The 26,157-nt window shown below is 44.1% G+C and overlaps 1 protein-coding gene across 1 annotated transcript in view; it reads left to right on the top strand.

Annotated features, from left to right (window-relative positions):
• E2F1 (E2F transcription factor 1) overlaps positions 1 to 18,049 on the top strand; it is a 37,088-nt gene extending 19,039 nt beyond the window's left edge. The window contains exons 2-7 of the mRNA XM_040330345.1: positions 3,080 to 3,170; positions 5,304 to 5,523; positions 10,244 to 10,396; positions 12,844 to 12,958; positions 14,917 to 15,121; positions 17,185 to 18,049. Coding sequence (XP_040186279.1) covers positions 3,080 to 3,170; positions 5,304 to 5,523; positions 10,244 to 10,396; positions 12,844 to 12,958; positions 14,917 to 15,121; positions 17,185 to 17,405 — 1,005 coding nt within the window. The 3' untranslated portion in view covers positions 17,406 to 18,049. The remainder of the gene's footprint in view (positions 1 to 3,079; positions 3,171 to 5,303; positions 5,524 to 10,243; positions 10,397 to 12,843; positions 12,959 to 14,916; positions 15,122 to 17,184) is intronic.
• The last annotated feature ends 8,108 nt before the right edge of the window (positions 18,050 to 26,157 follow it).

Here is a 26,157-nt window from a genome sequence, read left to right as displayed (position 1 = left end):
AGTACAGAGGTACAATGAGCTATGAAGAAGCACAGTGCGAAACGCGTTAGCCTTTTCCTGATTGTTTGCTGTGGCGTGTGATGTTTTGTGACCAGTTTTAGTAAAAAGGAAAGTTTTTGGAGTGCGGCTGTGCCTGCTTCTTCTCTTCAATAGGAGCAGTGTAGAGCTGACTGCGCAGGCGCCGTATAGAGCTTTTTCATGTTCGGCTTCTTTCGGAAACGCCGTGACGCGCCTACGCAATACGGGGGGTGGGGCCTTATCCGCCGGGGACACCTTTTTCTGAAAGGACGTCAATCATCTGGGCGACCTCCCAAATGACATGCCTCCTCAGCATAGAAACGCCTACTCCCACGGGAAGAAGTACCCGGAGGCCAGATTGCAAATATAGATTAGAACGTTTGTACAGCGTAAAAAATAAATTGCGGACTGTACATGTTAGAAGTATAAAGAAGTTGGTCTGATATAAATGTTATTTGGGTGAACCTCCACTTTAAGTTTTCCAACAGGCCATGTTTACAGGTTTTTATTTATCTTGCACAAGTGCTTTAAATCTGAGTCAATGGCTTGGTATTTTGGACAGCTATTTTATCTAGGAGAAATTCCAAAAACATGGCCTGTTGGGGGTACTTGAGAACAGTGGGCCAGATTCACAGAAGAGATACGGCGGCGTATCTCCTGATACACCGTCGTATCTCTTGTCGTATCTATGCGGCTGATTCATAGAATCAGTTCCGCATAGATAGCCCTAAGATCCGACAGGTGTAATTGACTTACACCGTCGGATCTTAGGATGCAATACTTTGGCCGCCGCTGGGTGGAGTTTGTGTCGTTTTCCAGCGTCGGGTATGCAAATGAGGTTTTACTGCGATCCACGAAGGTTTTCGCGTTCGTTACGTCGTCGCAAGTCTTTTTTTCCCGTCGCAAAGTTAGTCATGTTTTTTCATGCCTTAACTTTACACAGCCCATGTTAAAGTATGGCCGTCGTTCCCGCGTTTGAATTTTAATTTTTTTTTTCAGCGTAAGTACGCTACGCACGTCGCGATTCACAAACACGTCGGGCCGTCGTAATTTCGCGCAAAGCACGTCGGGAAAATTGCGAACGGAGCATGCGCAGAACGTCCGGCGCGGGAGCGCGCCTAATTTAAATGGTACACGCCCCATTTGAATTGGCCGGGCTTGCGCCGGACGGCTTTACGTTACACCGCCGCAAGTTTACAGGTAAGTGCTTTGAGGATCAGGCACTTGCGCTGAAAACTTGCGGCGGTGTAACGTAAAGACGACCGGCGCAAGCCCGCCCAATTCAAATGGGGTGTGTACCATTTAAATTAGGCGCGCTCCCGTGCACGGTATGGTTATCCTAGAAGTCTGCTTGGGTTCCCCTTTGGTCACTCTGCCCAGTAAGACTATGTAACGTGATGGACTTGTCCGTATTTGCCACAGGTTTGTCCTGCAGTGTGATTGCTCGATCACCACCTGGCAGAAGCCTTTCCTCCGGTGCATTCAGGTACTTCTGATCCGGCGGGTCTGGTTACTTTTCATGGGTGATTTATTAAACAGCTGCACTAGACTGATTTTCAGCTTCTGTGTACAAGTCTCCTGACTGCGGAGTTTTTCCATCGCTCTGTAATGTGATGAATTCCCCTCTGGCAGTAATGTGTGAGAAGGGCAGAGCCATGGACAGAAGCGAGGGAAGGAGCGGGATAGGCTGAGGAAGGCTCCCACCTACGCATCGTGCTGGGAAAACCAGTTTTGAGCGGCTGCGTGAATTTAGATGGCGTTGCCAAAGTTCTTTAAAAAAATAAAATAAAAAAATACACCCTTTGAATTTCTATCTTCACTAGCTGCAGTGTTTTGTCTGTTTTCTAAAGTATTTTTCGTTTTCAGCAAAGGGCAAGTTCACACCATAGAAACGCAGTCCAGATGCGCTCTAGATGCATTTTTGCATGCGCGTTTTTGATGCGTTTCAAGTACTTATTTTCCTTCACCTTAAAGGGGTTGTAAAGGTACAATTTTTTTTTTTTTCTAAATACCGTATTTATCGGGGTATTGCGCGCTCCCGCGTATAGCGCGCACCCCTAATTGTGACCTGTTTTTCCAGTTAAAACATTTTATTACATTTTACTACTTACAGTTTTGGTGTCTTGCCCGGCGTCCATCGGCGGCCTCGGTGGTGTTCTCCCGCGCTGTCTTCATGTCGAATCCCCGCTTCCCGCGCTCAGTTTGAAGCCTCCGCCGACGTATACCGAGCGCAGTACACTCGGGCATATTCGGCCAGGCTCGGCTTCACGCATAAACGTCACAGAGCGTGACTACAAGTGAAGCCGAATATGCCCGAGTGTACTGCGCTCGGTATATGTCGGCGCAGGCATTCAAACACGGCACAGGTATCGGCGTATATCGCGCACCCACAATTTTGCCCTGATTTTCAGGGCAAAAAAGTGCGCGATATACGCCGTTAAATATGGTAGCTTCCTTTACCTTAGTGCAGTCCTCCTTCACTTACCTCATCCTTCCATTTTTGCTTTTAAATGTCCTTATTTATTCTGAGAAATCCTCACTTCCTGTTCTTCTGTCTGTAACTACACACAGTAATGCAAGGCTTTCTCCCTGGTGTGGAGTGTCGTGCTCGACCCCTCCCTTGGACAACAGGAGAGTCAGCACACTCTACATTGCAGATAGAGAAAGGAGCTGTGTGTTAGTGGACGTCCTGACTCTCCTGTAATCCAAGGGAGGGGGCGAGCACGACACTCCACACCAGGGAGAAAGCCTCACATTACTGTGTGGAGTTACAGACAGAAGAACAGGAAGTGAGGATTTCTCAGAAGAAATAAGGACATTTAAAAGCAAAATCGAAGGATGAGGTAAATGAAGGAAGCTATTTAGGATTTTTTTAACCTTTACAACCCCTTTTAAACTCCTGAGGAAAGAAATATTGATTGCCAGCTTAGGAATTTGGAGAGCAAGGCAGATGGTGACAAATTTTTTTGGGCAATAAAACGGTTCGACGGTTTTAACGTATGGTACGCAGATCATTTTGTTTTGCATCTAATGATCATTACTTTTGTTCTTTCTTCTTCAGGTGAAACGGAAGTTAGATTTGGAAGCTGCACTCAGATCTGTTCCGGAAGGACTTCAGACACCTCGAGGGAAGACGAGACATCTGGGAAGAGGTTTGAGAATATTCAATTATACAAACTGACTGACGTTTTTTACTGCAAACCTGTGCTAAGAGAAAGGGCTTACCTTGCTGACCTTGTGAAAATAATTGCCTTTTAATCCAGTAACCCCAAACAAGCATGCAGCCAGTGAAGTCAGAACTTCTAATACTTTGTCAGACCCAAAACCAGCATGTAAACAGAAGGTCAGCAGCAGGTTGTGTTCTATTAACCACTTAAAGGGTCACTAAAGGAATTATTTTTTTTAGCTAAATAGCTTCCTTTACATTACTGCAGTCCTGGTTTCATGTCCTCATTGTTCGTTTTTGCTTTGATGTTGCTGTAATTCCTCTCTGTTCTGGACACTTCCTGGTTGTCTGTTTCCTGATCACCACAGTACTGGGAGATTTCTCTCTGTGGTGACTAATCACTGGATTGGTGCTGAGGAGTTTTAGACAAAGTATCACTGCCCTCTATTGGCTCTCTGTACATCATAGAACCAGGAAACAACAGCAAAAACTAAACTAAACTGTAGGTACATTATATGATTGTTTTTTATCTATTTTTAATCATTTTTAAAAGGAATCGGTTAACTATTATGTCTCTATACCCTGTAAACAGTCATTTCAGCAAAAAAAAAATTCTCCTTTAGTGACCCTTTAAGGACCCCTTCACGCCGATATACGTCGGCAGAATGGCACGGCTGGGCACAATCACGTACCTGTATGTGTCTCCTTAAGCCCAGCCGTGGGGTCGCGAGCGCGCCACCGGTCTTAACCGCTTAACCGCCGCATGTACATATACGTCGGCAAAATGGCATGGACAGGCAGAACGACGTGCCCGCACGCCGCTGCCTTTCCTGCCGGTCGGGTGTCCGATCAGGACCCCCCCCCCGACATGTGGCGGTCGGTAAGCCTCGGGGAGCGATCCGGGATGAGGGCGCGGCTATTCGTTTCTAGCCTCCCCGGAGCTGAAGAACGGGGAGAGCTGTATGTAAACACAGCTTCCCCGTGCTTCACTGTGGCGACTGCATCGACCGTGTGATCCCTTTTATAGGGAGACTCGGTCGATAAAGTCAGACCTACAGCCACACCCCCCTACAGTTGTAAACACACACTAGGTGAAGCATAACCCCTTCAGCGCCCCCTGTGGTTAACTCCCAAACTGCAACTGTCATTTTCACAATAAACAATGCAATTTAAATGCATTTTTTGCTGTGAAAATGACAATGGTCCCAAAAATGTGTCAAAATTGTCCGAAGTGTCCGCCATAATGTCGCAGTCACGGGAAAAAATCGCTGATCGCCGCCATTAGTAGTAAATAAAAATAGAAATGCAATAAAACTATCCCCTATTTTGTAAACGCTATAAATTTTGCGCAAACCAATCGATAAACGCTTATTGCGATTTTATTTTTTTATTTTTTTTACCAAAAATAGGTAGAAGAATACGTATCGGCCTAAAGCTGAGGAAAAAAAAAAATTATATATGTTTTTGGGGGATATTTATTATAGCAAAAAGTAAAAAATATTGCATTTTTTTCAAAATTGACACTCTATTTTTGTTTATAGCCAAAAAATAAAAACCTCAGAGGTGATCAAATACCACCAAAAGAAAGCTCTATTTGTGGGGAAAAAAGGACGCCAATTTTATTTGGGAGTCACGTTGCACGACCGAGCAATTGTCAGTTAAAGCGACGCAGTGCCGAATCGCAAAATCGCAAAAATCGTCCTTACCCTGCATAATGGTCCGAGTCTTAAGTGGTTAAGCAAAAGTTTCCTTTTAAGTGTTTAGGACTTGGTGTTTGCATTTCCCGGCATTTTGCAATGGATCGACTGCAGTACAACCAGCCTGCCTGTAGAAATTCCTGCTGAACTGGTTGTATTTTGATCTATCTATGGCTGGCTTAAAGTGATATTAAAGTAAAGTTTATTTTTTTTAAAATGACAAACCTGTTTACTTTATCTGTTCTGCGCAATGTTTTTTTGCATAGAGCAGGACCATCTAGTTTTCTTAATTTTAAATATAATTATTCCCATTTTATTAACTAAGACTTTTAAAGTCAATACTTGGTTTTCAGTTCCTTTTGAGAGTATTGCTTGTGTTGTGCATCTTTCTAAACCTAGTTTCCTATTTCACCTTTGTGCAGGCGTGAGATCCCCAGGGGAGAGGTCTCGATACGAGACATCTCTGAATTTGACAACAAAAAGATTCCTGGAGCTCCTTAGCAAGTCGGCTGATGGTGTGGTGGATTTGAACTGGGCCGCTCAAGTGCTGAATGTCCAAAAAAGGAGGATCTATGATATCACCAATGTCCTTGAAGGGATCAATTTGATTACCAAAAAATCCAAGAACCACATTCAGTGGCTGTAAGTGATCAGACTGGTCATCCTGCGACCTTTTTAAATGTTGGCATTCTAATGTAATAAACCTTATGCCTCGTACACACGATCGCGATTTCCGACAAGAAAAACGCGTTTTTGTTTTTAGCAGGAAAACGTCTGAAATTTGTCTTTCATACACACAGTCACACTAATCTTGGACGAAATTCCGACTGCCAAGAACATGGGGCCAGATTCACAGCAGAGATACGACGGAGTATCTCCTTATACGCCGTCATATCTCTCAGAGTATCTATGCGACTGATTCATAGAATCAGTTACGCATAGATATCCCTAAGATCCGACAGGTGTAATTGTTTTACACTGCCGCCGCTGGGGGGAGTTTGCGTCTTAAACCAGCGTCGGGTATGCAAATTAGTAGTTACGGCGATCCACGACGGTTTTTCGCGTTCGCTACGTCGCTGCTAGTCTAGTTTCCCGTCGCAAAGTTAGTCATAGTTTTAGGTGCCCTAACTTTACACAGCCCACGTATGTGCTGTATAAAGTATGGCCGTCGTTCCCACGTCGAAATGTAAACATTTTTCCTTCTTGCGTAAGACGTCCGGGAATACGGAAGTACGCTACGCACGTCACCGTTCGAAAAAATGACATCACTTTGCGCAAAGCACGGCAGGAAATTCAAAAGGGAGCATGCGCAGTAGGTTCGGCGTGGGAGCGCACCTAATTGTAATGGCACACGCCCCTTTGAATTACGCGGGCTTACGCCGGAGGCCGCCAGCGTAAGTTTTCTCGCAAGTGCTTTGTGAATCGGGCACTTGCGATGAAAACTTGCGGCGGTGTGACGTATCTACGATACGTTACGCCGCCGCGATTCTACGTGAATCTGGGCCATGGTGAAGTACAACACGTACGATGAGCCAAGATCAATTAAAGGGGTTGTAAAGGAAAAAAAATGTTTTCATAATAAGCATCCTTTACCTGCAGACATTCCTCTTTTCACTTCCTCATTGTTCGTTTTTGCTCAGAAGTTGCTCTATTTCTTCTCTGTTCTGTTCACTTCCTGCTTGTCTGATTGTTACTGACCACTGTGACGGGAGGGTTTACTGCGCTGGTCAGTGACGTGCTCACCCCCTCCTGGGAACTACATCTGTGCGGCAGGACGCTCTCTATGTGTTAGAGCATGGGTCTTCAAACTACGGCCCTCCAGTTGTTGAGGAACTACAATTCCCATCATGCCTAGTCATGTCTGTGAATGTCTGTGTGTTACAATGCCTCATGGGATGTGTAGTTCTATAACAGCTGGAGGGCCGTAGTTTGAGGATCCCTGTGTTAGAGACTTCAAGGAGGTGTGAATTACTGGGCGTGCCGCAATTCATACTGGGAAATGTAGTTCTTGCATGAACAAACGATGCAAACCAGGAAGTGAATGAGAGAACAGAAACTAGAATGCCGGAGGTGATATAGATGAAGGAATTTAATAGGTATTTACTCTTTTTTTTTTACAGAATCATTACACTATTCTGTCTGTCTACCTTGCAGACATTAATTTTAGGCAAACATTTTTTTTCCCTTTACAACTCCTTTAAGTTTAATAGGGAGTTGGGCTCTTCTGCTTGATTCTGAGCATGCGCAGGTTTTTTCGCGTCATAATTGTTTACAGACGAGCGCGATCCCCGATTTCCTGTCACAAAAATTGAGATTCTGCTCTCTAAATCGTTTCTTGGCAGGAATTCTCACAGAAAAAGTGCGATGGAGCATACACACGGACAGAATTTGCGACAAAAAGCCTCACATCGCACTTTTCTCTTCGGGAATCGCGATCGTGTGTACGAGGCAATAGAACAGGGATAAGAAATTAGCGGACTTCCAGCTGTTGCAAAACTACAAGTCCCATCATGCCTCTGCCTCTGGGTGTCATGCTTGTGGCTGTCAGTCTTGCTATGCCTCATGGGAATTGTAGTTCTGCAACAGCTGGAGGTCCGCTAATTGCATATCCCTGCAATAGAATCCTTCACCTAAATGTGATATTTTAGTTGGAGACTGGAAGGCTAAGTCGGCCTCTCGCTTCTTGCGTCTTGGATACTCCCCAACAGCAAAATCTTCTTGCTGGAATTCCCAACTCAATGTCAAGCTGGGAGTTTCTAGCCAGGATGAAAAATCTATTTTGCGATTTGTAGAGTTGAAGGTACAGCCTGTGGGGCCACTATTCCCATCCCTTCGTTTTGGGTCACTGTACCAAAACTAGTGACGTTCAATACTTTTTGTTTTGGGTCAGTGATTCTCTTTGGACCAGTTCATCCCCTTTTTGTGATTTAATGCGCAGTTGATGTGTCCATTGTGGTCCACTGGTGTAAACTGGGCCTAAATAGTGAAGCAAGGATAATGGACCTTTTGCATTTTGTAGGATCTGTTCATCCATGGCAGATTCAATTTTTCCTGATTTTTAAATGGCGAAAAACTAGACTCATTGACCTCTGTGCACCCCTCATTTTTGGTTGGCTACCAATATCAAAAACCAAACGAGGGCGGAGCTGCGTATGACGTCACCCGCTGCTGTCCCACAGAAGTAACTACTGATGGATGTCGGTTTTTACATGTGAGTAGTTTGTGTGTATACACGGAAATACATTTTTAATTAACTACTTAAAGCGGATGTTCCACCCCAAAAAAATATTAAAAGCCAGCAGCTACAAATACTGCAGCTGCTGACTTTTAATATAAGGACACTTACCTGTCCTGGAGTCCAGCGCCGTCCGCAGCAGAGCAGGAGCGATCGCTCGTCACCCTGCTGCTCCCCCCGCCATCCACGCTGAGGGAACCAGGAAGTGAAGCGCTGCGGCTTCACTGCCCGGTTCCCTACGGCGCATGCGCGAGTTTTCTTTTGGTGGTATTTGATCACCTCTGCGGTTTTTATTTTTTGCGCTATAAACAAAAATAGAGTGACAATTTTGAAAAAAATGCAATATTTTTTACTGTTTGCGATCATAAATATCCCCCAAAAATATATAAAAAAAAAGTTTTTCCTCAGTTTAGGCTGATATGTTTTCTTCTACCTATTTTTGTTAAAAAAATCGTGATAAGCATTTATCGGTTGGTTTGCGCAAAATTTATAGCGTTTACAAAATAGGGGATAGTTTTATTGCATTTTTATTATTTTTTTTTTTACTACTAATGGCGGCGATCAACGATTTTTTTTTTTTTGTGACTGCGACATTATGGCAGACACTTCAGACAATTTTGACACATTTTTGGGACCATTGTCCTTTTCACAGCAAAAAATGCATTGTTTACTGTGAAAATGACAATTGCAGTTTGGGAGTTAACCACAAGGGGGCGCTGAAGGGGTTATGCGTGACCTCATCTCTGTTTCTAACTGTAGGGGGGGGGGTGGCTGTAGGTGTGACATCATTGATTGTGGTTCCCTATATCAGGGAACACACGATCAATGACGGCGCCACAGTGGAGAATGGGGAAGCTCTCCCTGTTCTTCAGCTCCGGGGACCAATCGCGGGACTCCAGCAGGGATCGGGTCCCGCGGTCACGGAGCTTCGGACCGGGTCGCGGGCACGCGCCCGCGACCCATGGCTGGGCACTTAAAGAGGACGTACCTGTACCTGCAGGAGGCGGTCCTTAAGTGGTTAAGCAGTGAGCACTTCGATCCTCTTTTTTTTTATTCATGACCTGCCGTCCTGGCTGACACTCAAGGACAGTGAAAAGAAGTTTACGATCGGTGAATAGCGGTTTTGTTATTCTGCTTGCATGACTGCCTGTTCGCTTAGGGGCCCATGCAATAAGGTGAGAGTGATTAGTGAGATCACTGGTGAAGGGATTGCCACGTTTTTTGTGGATATCTACAGCACTGGTGGAATACTCTGTGTAACGTGTTGCTCTTCGGCTCTCTGAATTACTCTTTCATCTTTTCATACCTAAAGACAAATTATTTAAAGACTTTTTGGAGTTTTATTGTTATTGGGGTAGATTCAGGTAGGGGCGCGCACTGCTACGGCGGCGCAGCGTACCGTTTTTACGCTACGCCTCCGTAAATTACTGGAGCTACGCTTCATTCACGAAGCATTTGCTCCGTAATTTGCGGCGGCATTTTGTAAAAGGGGCCGGCATAAGCGCGTAATTTAAATGATCCCCTAGGGGGCGTGGATCATTTAAATTAGGCGCGTTCCCGCGCCGAACGTACTGCGCATGCTCCGTCGGGAAAATTTCCCAACGTGCATTGCAGTAAATGACGTCGCAAGGACGTCATTTGCTTCGACGTGAACGTAAATGGCGTCCACTTGCGCAAACAACGTAAACAACGTCTATACTTACCATTGGCTGCGCCTCCTAATAGCAGGAGAAGCCTTGCGACGAACGCAAACGACGAAAAACACGACCGCCAGGCGCGCGTACGTTTGTGAATCGGCGTGAGTATGCAATTTGCATACTCTACGCTGACAACTACGGGAACGCCACCTAGCGGCCAACGTCAGAATGCAGCCTAAAATACGACGGCATAGGAGCCTTATGCCAGAGGTATCTTAGGCTACAGTCGGCGTATCAAGCTTTCTGAATACAGAAAGTTGATACGCCAGCGCTACTTAGCAATTACGCTGCGTATCTATGGATACGCAGGCGTAATTGCTTGCTGAATCTACCCCATTAATTTTATTTGCGCTGCACTTAAAACCTTATATACATGGCTACCAATATCGATTTAATCTTATTTTGTTAATGCTCTTTTGTGTTCTTGTAGGGGTAACCGATCCGTGGTAGAATCCAGCAACAGGTACCAGATGTTGGTAAAAGAGTGTCAGGACCTTTTGGCTACGGAACAACACTTGGATAACCTTATTCACACGAGCACCACCCAAATGAAACTGCTTACTGAGGAATCCGAGAGCCAACAATATCCTTTTGTGATCTGCACCTTTGGTCACGAGCATAGTCCCCATTATCAAACTTTGTAGACCTCTGTTTCGGGCAAAGTTAGATTTTTTTTTATAATTGGGCAAAAGAAATGTAAAATTACATCTTCCCTTTTCATATTTTCCAGTATATTTGTAGTGGCCAGACAGAGTCCTTTAACACCATGAGCTGTGATCAATCTCAGCAGCATCGGTTGGAGATCCTGACCCCCCCTTTTTTTTTTTTTTGCCTACCCTTCAGTCCTGGGCTTTGATGTATGTCTCAATAATTTCACATGGGAGCAAAAAAAAACACACATTTTCTTCTGATCTGGATCTAGATCAGTGTTTTTCAACCAAGGCACCCTTTAAAATCTGTCAGAATCTCGAGGCACACCAAACCAAAAATTTGGAAAAAAAAAATTATGCCACTTGCTATTTGCACAGTGGTTCAATTAATTAAAACAAAACACAATATAATACCCCAATTTGTGGGTATAGTGTGAAAGATGATGTTATGGCGGGTAAATAGATACCTAACATGTCATGCTTTAAAATTGCGCACACTCGTGGAATGATGACAAACTTTGGTACTTCAAAATCTCCATAAGCAACACCAATTCAAATGGTCACGTGCCCACGCTGACCTATCTGAATCGCTGTGAACCAGGTCCCTCCTCTAAAACGAGTGCCCCCCCCCACACACACACAGAAAGCCGCATTTGCTGTGGTGCAGTTCGAGGCCAAGTCACCAGGTTTTGCCTTTTCTGCTAAAGACCTTCCTACAGTTCGTAACAGATCCACTTTCAGGAGTTCCCTCTGCTGTGGGATTTTGTGCAGCCTGAACAGAGTTATAGCGCCACCTATCTGCCAGAATAATAATCCACCTTTCCTCTAGTAGAAAAATCTCAAAAGATTGAATGCTGAAAGCTCATCATAGTGCACACTGATAGTGAAAGCCCTTGAATAGTAACTTTACTATCGATCTTGTGAAATGTATCTACTAGCGCCATCAAATGTGGTGATGGGACCTGTTTAATGTGCAAAGTGCAATGGCCCACAGTAACCGGCTTAATTATTTTCTTTGGTCTTCATGCTGTCATAGCAGTGGAGGGCGATTGGGGGAATATGGGATTATTGCGGTGCCAGCAAATAGAAACCAAAACACAGTAGATAATATAAAAATAAAGTTTTATTGATTACAAAAAGATAAAATTTGGTTCAAGCATTTTAACAGAGCAAATAAAAACATGGGAGCAAAACAGAGATGCAGGTCAAAGATCAAGTCTACCCAACTAGTTTCGCCAATCATTGGCTTCGTCAGGGGATTTAAGACTAGACCGTCTCAGTGAATGGCTCTGAAGGAATGGAACAAAAGTAGTTTAACAATTTCATTAATTCGATTGGAATACAGATATACATTTAAATCCTCATTTGCAACATATCTAGTTTGGCTAGAACATATGGCGAGGCATCCTTCCGCCCTACAGGGATTTGAGTGCTCGTTTGCATGATATGTGGGGGCTCCTGCGGGGGTTTTGTGTGGGAGGGGGGATTCTTTGGACTATATATTGTGGTACCTTGGTTCTTGATGCCTCGCCATATGTTCTAGCCATACTATATATGTTGCAAATGAGGATTTAAATGTATATCTGTATTCTAATCGAATTGATGAAATTGTTAAACGACTTTTGTTCTATTCCTTCAGAGCCATTCACTGAGACGGTCTAGTCTTAAATCCCCTGACAAAGCCAATGATTGACGAAACTAGTTGGGTAGACTTGATCTTTGACCTGTATCTCTGTTTTGCTCCCACGTTTTTATTTGCTCTGTTAAAGTGCTTGAACCAAATTTTATCTTTTTGTAATCAATAAAACTTTATTTTTATATTATCTACTGTGTTTTGGTTTCTATTTGCTGGCACCGCAATAATCCCATATTCCCCCATTCCCTTTTTTCAATTAAATCAAGGGATGAGGTGCCGTGTCTTCATTAGGACCATCGACCACTAACCACCTAATTTTTATTTTTTTAAGCCTAGGTTCACACTGCTGCGAATTCAAAATCGCGGTAAAATGCGCGATTTTACCGCGATTTTGCCGCGATTTCGGCCGCAATTTAATGTAAATCGCGGCCCGAAATCGCAAAAAGTAGTACAGGAACTACTTTTTGAAATCGCAGATGCGGCGTCGCACTGATTAGGACAGTGCCATTGCCAACGATTTGAGATGCGATTTGACATGTCAAATCGCATCTCAAATCGTTCCAAATCGTACCCAGTGTGAACCAGGGCTAATGGGTTTTGGGTTACTCCACTTTGCCTTTTAGCTGCAGCTTATTCTGGGGATTTGACTGTCCTATATCTGTTCTACCCACAATAAATCTACTTGATAAGTAGTGTGCTAAGAGATGTCTGTTGGCTGTATTTTATTTCCTTGACGATTTCTACATTGGGATATGTTACCTGCCAGGACCTCCGCAGCATTGCAGATCCATCAGAACGGATGTTGATGGTCATCAAAGCCCCACCAGAGACTCATATGCAGGTTTCTGATCCAATAGAGGTAAGGAACGATCAATGAAACGGCAGGAACCTTTTCCAGAAAAATTGGTCAATAATGCCTAAATTTAGAGGTGAAGCCGTGTTTTCAGATCTCCTTTTTTTATAATGACATTTCTGTGGCTGAGTGAGCAGATTTGTTATGGCTGAATTGCCAAAATCAACCTGAGACACAAGTGTTGAACTGCAGCTGTAAGATTGTTGTTTCCACAGAGAGCAGCAGTCTTTAGCTTTAGAATACTGGCAGGGGAAAGGCTGTATACATGACTATTACATTTCTACAGTCATTACATTGAAAATCTGCCACTTTTTCCTAAAATGACAGGTGCAATTTTTAATTGGGCTTTAAAGGACAAGTTCATCTTTTAAACAAAAAATAAATAAAAATGCACATCTTTTTGCAGGGAAATTTTTTCCCTATTTTTATTATTTGTTATTTATTAGGAGCCTGCAGAGCATTGCAATGGTGATCAGCAGATCTCAGGCTCCTGCAGATTGTCAATGTAGCTGTCTGCTGTACCTCATATGGACAGGTAGTTACTGAATGACAGGTTCAATGAAGTACCTAGAGCAATCGTCGTTACCCTGGAATTTTTTTTGAGAACTACAAGCTGACAGCCGTAATGGCCGACGGTAGTTGTAGTTCTTTCATTCACAGAACTTTGTGAACATATGATGCAGCTGTTTTTTTTATTTTTTATTGTAACAATGGGGAGAAGATCCCTGACCCGCTGTCACAATGGGAAGGGGGAGGGAGATTGATTACGGGGGTTGCTTAGTTTATGTTACACCCTAAATATTGGTGTAACGTGTTAATAATGGTGAACTTATCCTTTTAAAAATGCTAGCTGTCTGACTGTTTTGGATCTGAAGGCTTATAGCAGGGTTCCACCCAAAAATGGAACCTCCTGCTGTCTGGATACCTTTTACCTTTTGCCCCCCCCCCCCCTCCGGTGTTGCATTTGGCACCTTTCAGGGGGAGGGGGAGCAGATACCTGTGTAATACAGGTATTTGCTCCCACTTCCGGCAAAAGATCACTGCAGTATCCGCGGCGATCTACGCCATGTCTGCCCCCCACACTGTCTTCAGGTGACCAGTAAGAATGCACAGTAGGGAACCAGGCTGTGAAGCAGCAAGGCTTTACTTCCTAAATCCCCTAACTAGCAATGCCAGCGACTCCACCCGGTGCTGAGCTAAAGATCGGGTGAGGACATCGCGGGACCCTGGACAGGTAGGTGTCCTTATTTTAGAAGTCAGCAGCTGCAGTATTTGTAGCTGCTGACTTTTTTAATTATTATTTTTTTTTTGGACACCTCCACTTTAAGTACTTTAAATCCATGACCTGGAACAACTGTGCTAAACGGGACTTTTGACATTCCTTCTCCTTTTTAACTGCATGCTTGTTGGATGCCTGTGACTCTGGAGACGGCCAGGGAGTTAGCATTTTTAGATGTCTCTCTTGTCCATTGAGGGACACAGGAAGTCTTTAACCAGTTTCCGACCGCCTGCCGTACATATAGTGCAAACGCCTGTACCTGTATGCAATTTTGTTCAATAGCCACTGTGGGCCGCCCGAGATGTCTGCCGGTACATGTAGCAGAATACATATTGGTAATGACTGGTCAGAATTCCTTAGGACGGCATTCGCATATGAGCATTCCATGAACATGCGAAAATCTGGTGTTGAGCTTGCGCTGCCATTCATTATTAATGACACTCCAAACCTGGCAAGCAGAGTCGCAAAGCTCAACATCAAGGTACAGAAGCATCTTTCTGTATAATGGTCTTTATATGTGTATATGTGTGTGTGTGTGTGTGTGTGTGTGTGTGTGTGTGTGTATATGTATATGTGTATTATATATATATATATATATAATATATATGTTCAGTTGCTTTTATGAACGCTCATTCTGTAGTTCTTATGTCTTTTCTATGTATTCCTTTTCCCTGTTTTTTTTAAGGCTTTGCAGATATCTCTGAAAAGTACCCGAGGACCTATTGATGTTTTCCTCTGTCCAGATGACTCTTCCGGGGTCTGTAGCCCTGTTAAAAGCCCCACAAAAGCGTCACATTCCATCCAATCGCCTAGCACCCACAGCTCCAGCGACTCTCCAGCATTAATACCTGACCAGGACATGGGCCTAGGACTACTGACATGTGATCAAGGTAAGAAATGCAGATTTGAGAGAATTTCAAGACCAATGATATGTACTTTTTTAGTGTTCTATCTGCACTGCTATTTCACCCAGCAACAGACTCCCACAGTAGAGAGAGAGCCCTGAGCATCACACAGTATAATGATTGTACGCTGCTGAGAGTAATAGCTAGGTCCAGGTAAGATATGGACCCATTAATTGAGGCTTATTCCCATCCAAATATTACAAAGACTAAGGCTCTGTAAAGCTGAAGCTTCTCTGCAATGGGTGCTTTCACACCGGGGTGGTGCGCTTGCGGGACGTTCGGAAAAGTCCTGCAAGCAGCATCTTTGGGGCGCTGGTTGGGAGTGCTTCCAAAACATCCCTGCCCATTGCAATGAATGGGCAGCGCTTCTGAAGTGCCTGAAAAGCGTTTCAGAAGCGCCGCAACACGGGAGTTTTCCACCCATTCTTTGGGGTTAAAAGCACCATGCTAGCGGCCAAAAAGCAGGGAGTGCGAAAGGGTTATTTTGCCCTAGGCCCCTTTTACACATGCGGAACGTATGTCCGCTTTTTCATCCATCCGTTTACGGATGAAAAAGGGACATACATTGATCTCTATGAGATTGCGGGATGAACATCCGCTAAAACCCGATCTCATCCGGGTCCTCAATCCTCCGATTACAGTGGGGGGAGATGTCTGTGGATTTTACAGTGGGGGAGATATCTGTGGATATTACAGTGGGGGAGATGTCTGTGGATATTACAGTGGGGAAATGTCTGTGGATATTACAGTGGGGGGAGATGTCTGTGGATATTACAGTGGGGGGAGATGTCTGTGGATATTACAGTGGGGGGAGATGTCTGTGGATATTACAGTGGGGGGAGATGTCTGTGGATATTACAGTGGGGGGAGATGTCTGTGGATATTACAGTGGGGGGAGATGTCTGTGGATATTACAGTGGGGGGAGATGTCTGGATATTACAGTGGGGGAGATGTCTGGATATTACAGTGGGGGAGATGTCTGGATATTACAGTGGGGGAAATGTCTGTGGATTTTACAGTGGGGGGGAGATGTCTGTGGATATTACAGTGGGGGGAGATGTCTGTGGATATTACAGTGGGGGGAGATGTCTGTGGATATTACAGTGGGGGGGAGATGTCTGTGGATATTACAGTGGGGGGGAGATGTCTGTGGATATTACAGTGGGGGGGAGATGTCTGTGGATATTACAGTGGGGGGAGATGTCTGTGGATATTACAGTGGGGGGAGATGTCTGTGGATATTACAGTGGGGGGAGATGTCTGTGGATATTACAGTGGGGGGAGATGTCTGTGGATATTACAGTGGGGGAGATGTCTGTGGATATTACAGTGGGGGGGGAGATGTCTGTGGATATTACAGTGGGGGAGATGTGGGGGAGATGTCTGTGGATATTACAGTGGGGGGGGAGATGTCTGTGGATATTACAGTGGGGGGGGAGATGTCTGTGGATATTACAGTGGGGGGGGAGATGTCTGTGGATATTACAGTGGGGGAGATGTGGGGGAGATGTCTGTGGATATTACAGTGGGGGGGGAGATGTCTGTGGATATTACAGTGGGGGAGATGTGGGGGAGATGTCTGTGGATATTACAGTGGGGGGGGGGAGATGTCTGTGGAAATTACAGTGGGGGGGAGATGTCTGTGGATATTACAGTGGGGGGAGATGTCTGTGGATATTACAGTGGGGGGAGATGTCTGTGGATATTACAGTGGGGGGCCTGCGCGAGAGCCGACGTTATATTACGTGCTCTCGCGCAGGGGAGCCGACCTGCTGCCGTAAAACGACGGCGGCTGGTCAGCAACCAGATAATGATGGGGTTGCAATTTGTACCTTTTTTAGATATTCCTGGAATTTTAGCTTTAAATTGACTCGCTTGTTTTATCGAAAGCTGAAACTTTATAGGTTCCTTTTTGTTCAATAGTTATTTATGTTCCATGTTTTTTTTTTTTTTTTTTAATGACTTTGTCCTTTCTATTTAATAAAACTTGTATACAACTGGATCTCTAGCTTTCTTTGCTTTATGAACATTTTTTTTTCTCTTGCAGGGTCCTTGCTGTCACCAGATACAGACCTTCCCTTGGGCTACACAGGAGACCTCCATCTGTCTCCCGCCACTTCTACCATCTTGCCGGACTTTCTTTCCGATGAGCTGATCAGTTTATCTCCACCCCTGACCAACGAGTACCGATTTGGCTTGGAGAATTATGAAGGCGTCGGTGAACTCTTTGATTGTGATTTTGGCGACCTGACATCTCTCGACTTGTGAAGTGGCAGATGATCCTGTTCTGTTCTGAATCTCTGCAAGCTTTCGCCTCACTAGGCCGATGTGATGACTCTGGAATGTCTGAGCTTTTTCACTTCGTTGTATCAAGTGAACTTGCCAAAAAGTTGTTTATATATTTTATTTTTTTGTATCTGTGTGTGTATGTTCTAAATCAAGATTGGTATTCAAAAAAACACAAGGGAATTGCAATGGATAGAAGGTTTCTAGGACATTTTAATGCCGTAGAAGTCCTTCACTTCTATGTTGTTTTTCAGCATTATTCTGATCTACATGCTTTGGAACATTTTGCACTTAAGTCATCATACCCATAGTAGTCTATGTAGATATCCGAACGACCCCATATACCGCAAATCTCAGACTTGCAAGCCCGGAGAAGCCTATTATTATTTTTTTTTTTTTAAAGCAGTTTAAACTGGAACTCAAGCCAAAAACATTGTTCTTTTTTTGTTCTGTTCCCATTGGTGAGATTTCATGTACCAACGATCCGTGTCTGTCTGGCCACTGACAGATGTTCTAAAAGTTCTCCACTCCATCCAAACCAAATTGGGCGAAAGAAGCTCTGGCTGGAGCCTTCACTCTATATATGCTAAACAATGCCAAGGAGGTAAATGTAACTTTAAATTTGAGCTTAGCTTGTCGCCATCCCATGCCAATTAAAGTGGTTGTAAACCCACTTTTTTCACTTTTACCTACAGGTAAGCCTATAATAAGGCCTATAATAAGGCTTACCTGTAGGTATAAAGAATATCTCCTAAACCTGTACGGTTTAGGAGATATTCCCCTCGCAATGCACCGCTGATTGCAGCGGCGCATGCGCAGGTGGGAATCCACGGCGAAAGGACCTGCAGCTGCCGGACCTTGCCGAATTTAAATCTCCTGCGCGGGAGTGACGTCATCGCCGCTGGAGCGGCGATATCCGGAAGACACGCCGGAGCAAGATGACATCTCGCTCGGCGTGGACCAGGTAAGTGTTCTTCACCTCGTTCCGAGGTAAGTATTTCATAATCAGCCAGTATGCGGTGCATACTAGCTGATTATGCCTTTTGCCTTGCCGGTTTGAAAAAAAAAAAAAAATGTTAATGCGGTTTACAACCGCTTTAAGCATCTCAAGTTAAAGCGGTGGTTCCCCCTTAAAAACAACGTTTTTTTATTCCACTGCCCCCCCACATTACAATCGAATTAAGGCTCTTATTTTTTTTTTGCTGCTGTACATACCTTGATACAGCATCTTCACCCGTGCATCCGGGTTGCGAGTCCCGCGGGAGTGGGCGTTCCTCACATGCTGCTGATTGACGTTTTGCCCAAAAACGAGCTCTCCCCCCGTCGCGTAAGCCGCGTCACGATTGGCGAAAGGAGCCGAACGGCGATGCGCATGCGCAGTATAGCGCCGACTCGCCGATCGGCTCCTTTCGCCAACCGTGACGCGGCTTACGCGACAGGGGAGAGCTCGTTTTTGGGCAAAATGTCAATCAAACACATGTGAGGAACGCCCACTCCCGCGGGACTCGCAACCCGGATGCACGGGTGAAGATGCTGTATCAAGGTATGTACAGCAGCAAAAAAATAATAAGAGCCTTAATTCGATTGTAATGTGGGGGGGCCAGTGGAATAAAAAAAAGTTGTTTTTAAGGGGGAACCACCGCTTTAAAGGGGTTGTAAAGGTAAAAAAAAAAAAAATCCCTAAATAGCTTCCTTTACCTTAGTGCAGTCGTCCTTCACTTACCTCATCCTTTCATTTTGCTTTTAAATGTCCTTATTTCTTCTGAGAAATCCTCACTTCCTGTTCTTCTGTCTGTAACTCCACACAGTAATGCGAGGCTTTCTCCCTGGTGTGGAGTGTCGTGCTCGCCCCCTCCCTTGGACTACAGCAGAGTCAGGATGCCCATTAAGATACAGCTCCTGTCTCTATCGTCAACGTAGAGAGCGTCCTGACTCTCCTGTAGTCCAAGGGAGGGGGCGAGCACGACACTACACACCAGGGAGAAAGCCTTGCATTACTGTGTTGAGTTACAGACAGAAGAACAGGAAGTGAGGATTTCTCAGAAGAAATAAGGACATTAAAAAACAAAATGGAAGGATGAGGTAAGTGAAGGAGGACTGCACTAAGGTAAAGGAAGCTAGTTAGGGAATTTTTTTTTTTACCTTTACAACCCCTTTAAAGTACTCCAAATTTAGCTTACTGTATGCTAGATTAGGTTTAAAAAAAAATTGCCCCGCTGTGCTGAAAAACGAGCTCCTGGAATGTGTCAAAAAGGGGTTTACAGCACAGTAGGGCAAAGAATTAAAAAATAAAATAAAAAATCCAGCCGCTTGTGGGAGTGTTTTGACAAGAGATATTCTCTGAATAGACATGCATTGATGACATGGTCTCTTGAAAGCTCACTTTTCCATCCTCAACCTGCTTTTTTTTTTTGTGTGTTTCCTGGTGCTTTTATTTTAATTTTTTGGAATCCTCAGGAAATATTTGGTGCTATGACCTCATCCCAGGATGCATGCTTGAGCCTGAATGGCCAATCACCAGGCATGTGCATTCATAGGAGGAGTTGACATCAACCCAGTGTAAGCTCTGACAATAAGCTTGCACAGGGTTAGGTATCACGGTTCACACACAACAATTTTGTGGCAGGGAAGCACAATGAAATGGAAGACACTATATTACAAAAAGTATTGGGACGCCTGCCTTTGCATGCACAATAACTTTAATGGCATCCCAGTCTTGGTCTGTAGGGTTCAATATTGAGTTGGTCCCCCTTTGCAGCTTCAACTTTTCTGGAAAGGCCGTCCACAAGGTTTAGGAGTGTGTCTATGAGAATGTTTGACCAGCGTTCCCTTCACTGGAACTAAGGGTCCATGCCTAACCTCTGAAAAACAAACCAAATGACTTGGACCAGTGCACAAAGCGCAAGGTCCATAAACGCATGGATAAGCGAGTTTGGGGTGGAGGAACTTGACTGACCTGCACAGAATCCTGTCCTCAACCTGATAGAACACCTTTGGGATGAATTGGAGTGCAGACTGCTAGCCAGGCCTTCTCGTTCCAACATCAGTGCCTGACCTCACAAATGCTATTCTGGAGGAATGGTCAAACATTCCCATAGACACACTCCTAAACCTTGTGGACAGCCTTCCCAGAAGAGTTGAAGCTGTTATAGCTGCAAAGGTTGGGCCCACTCAATATTGAACCCTACGGACTAAGACTGGGTTGCCATTAAATGTATCTGTGTATGTGTCCCAATACCTTTTGGCAATATAGTGTAAGTAGATTGGTGGTGGGAGCCTTTAAGAGACTGAATGGGCAAGATGATGGTCTCTTTAAATGTGCATGCGCCTCCCCCATTTCCCCTCCAAAAAAAGCCTCTCCAGCATTACACTTTTTTTTTTGTTTTTAGGATTCTTCTTTAGCTTCTTGGTGGGGCTCAGTAGATTGATAGCACTTGTATAAAGCATCACTGACATCCCAAGCGTCATTGACTTTACTTATGTCCGTATGTCCGATTTTAACCAGGTTTAAAGGTGAACACCTGCCAATGCTGGAAATTCAGTTTTATGTAGAAAATGATAAAGTACAACATGACATTCTTTCCTCCGGATCTCCAGGGATGAGATCTGTAAGTCAGAGTGCTTCTACCACTACTGCTGTTTTTTTTTTGCCTTTGCTGAAATTCTTTGTCAAGCTCCACCCCTGAGGTCTCTGTAGCAGATGTAGCATTGGGAGGGAGTTTTTCTGTTGCACTCCGCCTCAGGTGCGCTGGTACTGTTACACTGGCCTCTACCCAAGACTGAATTTTAAGAGTTGGATGGTCTCTACCTTTATGTGAAGTGTGCATTTATTTTTTTCCTCTATGATACACTGAACATGCAGTTCTACCTTGTCTGACCTGTAGGTTCACTTATTTATCGATGTCCTTCTAGTCTGACCTTGTGCTTTTTGGGGTACTTGTCTTTCCCTTTAAAATGACAGTAACAAGCGTTTAATATATGTTGCGTTTTATAATTTATTTAATTTTTTTTTGTTTTTTTTACAATGGGCAATGCCAGTTCATTTTGTACAGCCAGTTCTTTTACAAGCCGTAAAAACTGTTTTGGGCAGTCCTTGTTCTGACATGTGGCATTTCCTGGTAATATTGTATATCTGCTGTACATAACCTGCTGACAACCCTCCGTACCGTTTCCTTAGCTCAGAGGTGGCAGAACCATATTGATGGTTCTTTCTGCCCTCCGTCCCACTCTGGTGGTGTAGAATGGCACTTATTCCCTTTCAGGGCAGTTAATTTAGGACATACAAGATTGAATTGTTTGCAAACAACCTAGCTTAATTTATATGTACATCTGTTTTGTTTGCCAATAAATATTTTTCAGCTGTGCTGTGGGGTCTACTTTATACGTTTGATATTTTACAGGTGCGGCATGTAGCATTCATCCAAGCTCAGCCATTTTTCTTTTCTTTTTTAATTTGCAGAGTAGGCAAAATGTTAACCACTTGACCTCTGGAAGATTTATTTAACCCCTGCCCCCCAACGAACAGGCAATTTTTTGTGATACAGCACTCGGTTACTTTTAACCGCCAATTGCGTGGCCGGGCGACGCTGTACCCAAATAAAAATATTTGTCTTATTATTTTTTCCCCACAAATAATGCTTTCTTTTTTTTTGGTGATATTTTGATCACCTCTGCACTTTTTTATTTTTTTTTGCGCCATAAACAAAAAGACAGAATTAAATAAATATATATAGGTAGGTAGATAGATAGATGAGAGAGATATAGAGATAGATAGATTTTTTTTTTTACTTTCTGCTATAAAACCTATCCAATAAAACATTTAAAAAAATCAAATGTCTTTATAAATTTTAGGTCAATATGTATTCTGCTACATATTTTTAGTAAAAAAGAAAAATAAATTCTGATAAGCGTATATTGATCGGTTTTGCGTCTACAAACTATGGAATATTTTTATTTATTTTACTAGTAATGGTGGCGATCAGCGACTTATAGTGGGACTGCGATATTGCAGCGGGCATTCAGACACTGACACTTTTGACACATTTTGGGGACCAATGACGCTAATACAGTGATAAGTGCTACAAAATATGCACTGTTACTGTACTGATGACACTGACTGGGAAGGGATTAACATCAGGGGCGATTATAAAGATGGTGTCAGAAACCATGAATCGGACCAAGACAGAAGTGCAGTAAAAATCACACTAGTATAAGAATAATAATAGTAAAAGGCAAACATAGTCAAAACATAGCCAGAGTTTGGTAACCTGAACGGATGGTCAGACAAGCCAGGACGTCAGGGAGCCAGGGATCAGCGTACTTCAGAACAAGCCAGGAAATCGGGAAACCCGAAGAATCAGTGTAGTGTAACAGCAAGCAGGATCAGGAACCGGAAGAGACATCGGCCAAGCAAGTCTTTAATAGGTACATTGGAGAGAGTGTTGGCGAAGGCAGAGAAGATCTGAACTAAACAGCTTAAGTAACCAGCAGGATTAACAAGCAGGATAATATCATCAGATGAGTCACTGTGGAAAAGATTGGAGCTTGCAATTAACCGACAGTTGAGCAGCCTACTCTGAGAAGGAAGGACTGAGCCCAGCCCTGTCAGTTAGCTGTGTTCCTAGCAAGTGCTTTTCAACAGGATGGGAGGCCCTTTTACTAGGGGAAGGCATGGATCCATCTCCCTGCTTTGCAGGAACACAGGTTCCATGCCTTCCCTACTAACAGAACGCAATCTGCCTTGCTTACCTGGGCAGACTGTCGTTCTGCTGCCGCTGCTGAATCATTGGCAGGTGCCGGCAGACATCGGGTGGGCCGTTCCCGCCGATTAGCTCCCGCTGTGTGTGATGACGGCACAAGAAAGCCGGCGGCGCGCATACGTGCCCCCTACCTGGAAGAGCCGAATCACATGTTTATATATGTAATCTGGTGCTGAGGTGCCGCCTTGTAGCATTAAAACTTCTATAGGGCATGCATGTCCAGCCAATTCTTTTATTTTGGCAATAGATCAGAACCCCTGTTGCATTTTTAATGCCACATGGGGGTTCTATATTTCCCTCCCTTGCTTTCTTGATGAAAATATTTTTTTGTTCCATATAGGAGGTAAGGAAAAGCCTGCAGCATGTATAATAGTGAAGCTTATTGTGGTTCAAGCCTTTGCCTACCCTATTAAAAAGTTTTATTTCTCTATTGTCCATTGAGGGACACAGGATTCTGTATACACACTGGGTTATACTGCTACCTACAGAAGGACTGGACACATGACCAAAAGACAACTGTAGGCCAACCCTAAAGTCTATGGGCCAGATTCACGTAGGTGAGCGGCGGCGTAACGTATCGTAGATACGTTACACCGCCGCAAGTTTTCATCGCAAGTGCCTGATTCACAGAGCACTTGCAATGAAAACCTACGCCGGCGGCCTCCGGCGCAAGGTGGGCCAATTCAAATGGGCGTGTGCCATTTAAATTAGGCGCACTCCCGTGCCAGACCTACTCCGCATGCTCAGTTTCGCAATTCCCATCGTGCTTTGCGCGCCGTGACGTAATTTTTTCGAACGGCGACGCGCGTAGAGTACTTCCGTAATTCCCGGACGTGTTACGCAAACGACGTTAAATTTTAAATTTCGACGCGGGAACGACGGCCATACTTTTAAACGGCAATACGATTGCTGAGTAAAGTTAGGGCAGGTCAAACGACGACTAACTTTGCGACGGGAAACTAGACTAGCAGCGATGTAGCGAATGCGAAAATCCGTCGGGAATCGCCGTAACTCCTAATTTGCATACCCGACGCTGGTTTACGACGCGAACTCCCCCCAGCGGTGGCCGCGGTACTGCATCCTAAGATCCGACAGTGTAAAACAATTACATCTGTCGGATCTTATGGATATCTATGCGTAACTGATTCTATGAATCAGTCGCATAGATAGAAACAGAGATACGACGGAGTATCAGGAGATACGCCGTCGTATCTCTTTGGTGAATCTGGCCCCATATTTCCTTCTATATCTACCATGCTCGGTTTTTTCCACTATCCTTAGGAGGGTTGATATATTCCTCAGCTCTGTTGTTTTCAAGTCTCATTTTGTGAATCTTTTCTTGAGTCATAAGCTTCTGGTTGCTTCAGACCAGGACATGCCTGGAATTGCTCTTTGGGTATTGGATCTTGCTTCATATTGCCTCCTAGTTTCATCTGGTCTGTCACTGCAGGATGCTCTTTAGGTCCATAGCTGTGGCATGATTCTGCTGGACCCCATTTCTTAAGATTTTTCTATCACCATATTTTCTATTCTATTATGTGATTAGGCTGAGTAGGGTAGCTGGTGGTGCAACCACTAAGGTGGTCACCATGCTATGTGAATGTACGTCCTTTTTTTCTCAATGGGAGTGGCACAAAAAAGGTTAAGGTGTGTATAGGTACTGATGTACTTGATAGGGTTATGCCTCGTACACACGACCAGTTTTCCCCTCTGGAAAACTTCCATGACAGCTTTTGGCTGGGAAACCTGGGTGTGTGTATGCTCCCTGGCAGTTTTCCCGACAAGAAAACCGCCGGGGATCCTGGCGGGAAAAATGAGAACATGTTTTATTTTTTCCTGCCGGGATTCCCAGCGTTTTTTTAAGCCGGCAGTTTTTCTATGTGGAAAGCCTGCGGTGGAGCATACACATGGTCGGGTTTCCCGGCCAAAGCTCTCATGGCAGTTTTCCTGCCAGGAAAACCGGTCGTGTGTAGAGGGAAAAAGCTACAGAGCAGGTTCTCGGTTTTCCCGGCGGACTTTTTACCGCTGGGTAAACCAATCGTGTGATCCGGGCATCAGAGTGTTGTCTATATCTCCACCTCGTTTGTGCGTTGGTATATGTTCCAAGGCAAAAAAACTTGATGGTAGATAAATCATAACTATGATGTAACCCCAGACGACGACTAATGGGTGTTTCCATTCTTTTTTTTTTCTTCTAATTAACGAAACACGGTCGCGGATGTTTCGTTTTTCAATATAGAAAGATCCACATATACATTTTCATTAACCACTTAAGGACCGGACCATTATGCAGCTTGAAGACCTGGCCACTTTTTGAGATTCGGCACTGCGTCGATTTAACTGACGTGCGACGTGGCTCCCAAAAAAGCTTTTTTTTGGTGGTATTTGATCACCTTTGCGGTTTTTAGTTTTAGCGCTATAAACAAAAATAGAGCGACAATTTTGAAAAAAATTCAATATTTTTTACTTTTTGCTATTCTAAATATCCCCAAAAAAATATAAAAAAAAAAATCCTCAGTTTAGGCCGATACGTATTCTTCTACATATTTTTGGTAAAAAAATATCACAATAAGCGTTTATCGATTGGTTTGCACAAAAGTTATAGCGTCTACCAAATAGGGGATAGTTTTTTTTTTTTTGCATTTTTATTAATAATTTTTTATTTTTTTACTAGTAATGGCGGCGATCTGCGATTTTTTATCGTGTCTGCGACATTATTGCGGACACATCGGACACTTTTGACACTATTTTGGGACTATTGTCATTTTTACAGCGAACAGTGCTATAACCACTTCCCGACCGCCGCATGTAAATGTACGTCCACAGAATGGCACGTACAGGCACATGGGCGTACATGTACGTCCTTGCCTTCTAGCGGGTGGGGGGTCCGATCTGGACCCCCCCCCGCTACATGCGGCGGTCGGATTCCCGCGGGGAGTGATCCGGGACGAGGTCGCAGCTATTCGTTTATAGAT

Source organism: Rana temporaria, chromosome 12, assembly GCF_905171775.1.
Source record: "Rana temporaria chromosome 12, aRanTem1.1, whole genome shotgun sequence".
In the NCBI taxonomy this organism is placed as follows: Eukaryota; Metazoa; Chordata; class Amphibia; order Anura; family Ranidae; genus Rana; species Rana temporaria.
This window is presented reverse-complemented; position numbering and strand designations above follow the sequence as displayed.